Here is a 5,448-nt window from a genome sequence, read left to right as displayed (position 1 = left end):
AAGTCCATAACCATTCTAAATGATGTAAAAAAATAGACAGTTCTGTTGGACATCTGCAGATATTTATAGCCATTAAATTAAATCTCTCTCTGTATATATATATATATATATATATATATATTAATTACTCGGTTGTCTGTATAAAGTATGTACCTATTTCATAGGATATGCCTGTGAAAAGTTTCAAGGATGCAGCTGAGGAGAAGTTGATGATCACACCAATATTCTGAAAGGTTCAAAATCTCTAATTCTTTACAATTTACAAACTTTTACTAGATAAAATGATAAACATGTTATCTAGAATTTAAGATTATAACCTTTTTTGTTGAATTATTAGATCTGCACAAGTTTTATTGTGGCCAAGGCAAGTGACATAATTTTAATGTTGTAAAGAAAAGGTCCTATTTAAAAATAAAACAAGAAACCTTCAACATTCTGTAAAGCTAGCTATACTCTTGAGTTTATAAAATTCTGTAGAATGTGTGTAAAAACACCTAATGCTATTTTGTAGAATGTCTGAAAAATATATATAACCATTCTTTAAATTGTCTGTAGAAAGTTTATACTATTTCTACACGATGTCTTTAAAAAGGTCTATACCCATTTTGTAGGATTTAGATAAAAATGTATGACAATTCTGGATAATGCCAAAAAAATCTTTATATTCATAACATTGGATGGCTGTAAAAGTGGGGGGTTGTAAGGCCAGATAGTTAGGGTGCTAGTCTCGCAATCCAAGGGTCGCGGGTTCGAATTCCCGTCACATGAAGTATGCTCGCCCTTTCAGCCGTGGGGGCGTTATAATGTGACGGTCAATCCACTATTCGTTGGTAAAAGAGTAGTCCAAGAGTTGGCGGTGGGTGGTGATGACTAGCTGCTTTTCCTCTAGTCTTACACTGCTAAATCAGGGACGACTAGCGCAGATAGCCCTCGTGTAGTTTTGCACGAAAATTCAAAACAAACAAATTGTAAAAGGGTCAATAGTCATTTCACATGATGTATTTAAAATGATGATTGTAATTCTTTAGGATATCTGCTAAAGGTCTATAATCATCCATTAGACTGTCTGTACAAAGCATATACTGATTACATATGATATCTGTTAAACATTTGTAACCACTTCATAAAGATTCTGTAAATGTTTAGTGAAATTTTGTAGAAAGTCTCTAAGTCTACAGCCATTCTACATGATTGTTGTAAAAAGTTTTATCACTATTTAGGCTATCTAAACCAACTTCTAGTGCAGAATTTTTATTTTATGTTAGTACTGTTGAATAAGAAAACCATGGATGGTGATAAAGTGTAGTGAAGAGTCAGACTGTATTACAGTCTGGTAATGAATATGTGCAAGACTGCAAGTGTTCTCTTATTGTGTTTAAATCTCCTACTAAACAAAATTCACGTGCATATATTACCTATATTTAATGTGAGCATTATGATTTAGATAATTTGTATAGCATGAGTATTAAAGTTAAGTTATTGTTAGAAGCAATAGTTATGCCAAGTTTTTTATGTAACTATTTTTGAATCATTCCTTGTGTAGTTAAATTGTTGTGAACTGGCATCATGTTACTCGAACCTCCCAAATGTTTTTGCTTTAATCAACCATTGTTGCATCATAATATCTCATAGTATACGGAAAGTTCTAGGCTTCTATTGGGCTATATATATATATATATACATGAATTCAAAATGTAGTTCAAGTAAGTCAATAAGTTAGATAGATAGGTAGATCTAGACTGCATGATTATGAGTTTAGCCATATAGAGCATTTAGTGGTGACTTTTAAAGTGAAATTATCACATACTGTATTGCAATAACAAAGTAGAGATGAATAATTTGTCTTGTCAATTGTGTTCTAAAGTAATTGAACAAACCTGTGTGGACTTTGATGAAAACAGACAATTATTTAAAACTCTGAATACAATTGTGGTAATTAACTGTGTAATGAACATATGTATATGTGTTTGACTTCTTTTTAATATACTATTTTAAGACAATTTGACTGTGTGCTGTTTATTGTTGTAATTTATTGCCAAAAAGTCATAGACATGTACTGTAAAGAATCCAGCCCATATCCATCCATAAAAACTTGAAAAGCAGTTGGTTGTGTGTATTTATTTTTCATACTAAGTTAAGACATTTGTGTAGCTGTCTTTCCTGTATGGTATAAAGTCTGCATAGGAAAGAAAACTTTAGCAGTAGAAGTGTAAAGCAATGAAAACAGACAAAGTTGAATTGTAACATTTTCATTTTAGTGGAAGTTTCAACATTTAGCAATATTTTCAAATAGAAAAATAAAGGTGTTCTCTCATACTGTTTGACAATAGGTGTAGAGTTTAACTTAATAATGGCTGGAGACGGCTTAAATGGGTAATGAAGCCGTCTCCAGCCATTATTAATCTCAAAGTGGGTTCCTCGTCATCGAATGAGAGTTTAACTTAGTTCAGTGCTCTGTTTTTTTCTTGTATAGGTACAAAAGCAATAAAATTAACTTGGGGAAGGTTCACTGCTGTGTCCTCTATGGCCAAGAGAAGGGTTGGTAGCTTTAGCAGTTATTAACAAGCCAGACAACTGTATAAGTGATGCTGTATTTTGTTATGCAGTCTGTTATATAAGACTTTAGCTGTGGCAATTAAACTATAGGCTGATAGCTACAGGGTTACAAACTGTAACTTCATATTAGTTTCTTGTGTCATTAAGTGGAATGATATGTGAGGTGCTGTTTTCACGCTACATAAGAACCAGGTGCTTGTCCTGCAAGAAGAACAGCACTCAACCACTACAAATGAACATAAAAATGGCAGGATTTTATTTCATATTTTAGTGCAGTATAAAAGTCTGCCAAGACTACTGCAGCAGAAGACACTTTGATTAAGATAGAAAGTGGATATATTTGAAATAAATGTTTCACCAATCAACACCCTATATTGAAGCCTGAATTTCTGATCAGTTTAGAAGGTGACCAATGCTGACATCTTTGCTTTCTTCATTTTCATCTTTTTTTCTGAGTTTTGGTTTTTCTTAAAAAATGTCATGTGAAAGGACAAAGATTGGATGACAGATGACATACTACTGATGATGATGATGAAGAGAAAAAAGAAGAAGAAGACTTCAGAATGTGATGAAATTGGAAAGAAAATTAAGAAAGCATGTAAAGAAGCAAAAGAAAAATGGTATAATGAGATGTGTGATGACATCTTAGAACTTGAGAAGAACCATGAGATTAGAGCCATGCATCAAAAGGTGAAATCATTGATTGATTGAAAAAGGGGTATAAGAACAGATAGTTGATGTATCAGAGATAAGGATGGAAAAATTGTGTTTGAAAGAGATGCAGTGGCTAGAAGATGGACAGAATATATAATTGACTTATAGGATGACTCTAATTATGGTGAACCCAGGATGGTACAGGGAGACACTGGTCCGAGCATTATGAAGGAGGAAGTGTTATATGCACTAAAAATCATGAAAACAAGAGTAGGCACCAGGTATTGATGAAATAACAACAGAACATCTGAAAGCCCTGGATGAGTCAGAGTTAAAGATAATAACCAATTTATGTGACAAAATTTACCGATCTGGTCACATACCTAGTTATTTAAGCCACTCTTTATTTTTAAAGTTACCAAAAAATCAAAAGGCAATGGAATGTAGTTAAGCTTGATGAGTAATCTCATGAAAGTAATGCTGAAAATCATGACAGAGAGAAATGACCATTTTAGAGGCAGCATTTGGGATTGAGGCCAGGTATAGGCAAAAAAGAAGGAATATTGAATCTAAGATCAATCTTTGATAAATACCTGGAAATGAACAAGAGCATATATATATATATGCTCCATTGACTATGAGAAGGCTTTTGAAAGGGTGTACCATCAAAATATAATAGATGTGCTAACCAAGTGTAATATAGATAGCAGAGATGTGAGATTCATCCAGAACCTGTACTTGGAGTAAAAACCAAGTATTCATCTAGAGGAAAGTCAGTGTGGTGTAAGACAAGGTTGCATACTTTTGACAAAGCTATTCAACCATTACACAGAACAGATATTTAGAGAGATAGATGAGCTCCCAGGAATAAGAATTGAGTTGGAGGGGTTAATATAGTGGCAGTAAGGTGTGCTGGTGACACAGTGCTACTGGCAGAGTCAGAGGAAGCATTACAAAGGATAATGTATTTAGTGAGTAGGAGAAGTTTAAGAGTATGGGTTGAGCATTAACATAAAGACAAAACCATGGTTGTGAGGAGAGATGTAAAAGAAAAAGTTAGAGACAACATCAAAGTGGATGGTCACACAATAGAGCAAGTGGACAAGTTTGTCTACTTGGGACAACTAATAACTGAGGATGGTAAATGTGAGGTACAAGTCAAGAGATGGATAGAAATAGCAAGAGCAAATTTCATCTCTATGAAAGATGTATCAACAACAAGAAAAATTAGGTTACAGACAAAAAAGAAACTTATAAAATGCTATATAGTATCCATTTTCCTGTATGCTACAGAGACTTGGACACTGACCAAAGCACTCTGGAACAAAACAGAAGCATTGGAAATGTGGATGCTTAGAAGAATGTTGAAAATATCATATACAGAGTATAAAACAAATGGGGAAATATTGGAAATATCCAAAACAAAGTTTACACTAAAAACAGACATCCAAAAAAGAAAGTATCAGTATTTTTGACACATTATCAGAACAAATAAGATTCAAAGAACTTTGATAGAGGGTGAGGTGGAAGTCTGTAGAAAGAGAGGTTGACCACATAGAAAATGGGTTACAGATGTTATGGAGTAGTTGTAGTCTAGCTACAGTGATTGTGTGAGGAAGGCACAGTGCAGACAAATATGGAAAGTGTTGACAATTAATTTCCTGTGTGGAGCAGCTATAAGCAGATGATTGGTTGGAGAAGCTGTTCTTGCTTTGAGCAGACATTTTGCCTTTTATTTTAAACTTTACATTCAAAACATTTTTTGCCTAATCATGTAGGATGTTTTAAATCTTAACATGTAGCCCATAGTTGAGCTTGAGGACTTGGATAGCATGCTCTCCTGGAGTCATGCAGAAGGTGAACACACTGTCTGTTTTACCCACTAGTGATTTAGGCACCTCCTCTTCCCAGCCTTCCTATAGCTTCTCTGAAGAATGACTGTAGGTTATATAGAGAAGTGCTATAGTTTTCTTTTAAAACAGCTATAGACAACATAAGGACTGTTGACTATAGAATGATTATAGACTGCATAAGAAAGGACTATAACATTTTCATTTAAAAGCTATAGACTGTGTAAGAAAGAACTACAACTTTCCCATTGAAAAGTTATAGACTATGTAAGAAAGGACTACAGCTTTCCCACTGAAAAGTTATAGACTATGTAAGAAAGGACTACAGCTTTCCCACTGAAAAGTTATAGACTATGTAAGAAAGAACTACAACTTTCCCACTGAAAAG

The 5,448-nt window shown here is 33.8% G+C and overlaps 1 protein-coding gene across 1 annotated transcript in view; it reads right to left on the bottom strand.

Moving 5' to 3' along the window:
- Window positions 1-5,448, bottom strand: part of LOC106457800 (probable 3',5'-cyclic phosphodiesterase pde-5) — an 84,473-nt gene that overhangs the window by 2,987 nt on the left and 76,038 nt on the right. The window contains exon 26 of the mRNA XM_022383860.1: window positions 129-226. Coding sequence (XP_022239568.1) covers window positions 129-226 — 98 coding nt within the window. The remainder of the gene's footprint in view (window positions 1-128; window positions 227-5,448) is intronic.

This window comes from Limulus polyphemus, unplaced genomic scaffold, assembly GCF_000517525.1.
Source record: "Limulus polyphemus unplaced genomic scaffold, Limulus_polyphemus-2.1.2 Scaffold375, whole genome shotgun sequence".
Classification (NCBI taxonomy): Eukaryota; Metazoa; Arthropoda; class Merostomata; order Xiphosura; family Limulidae; genus Limulus; species Limulus polyphemus.
The sequence above is the reverse complement of the archived record's forward strand: the minus strand, read 5'-3'. Positions and strand labels throughout refer to the sequence as shown.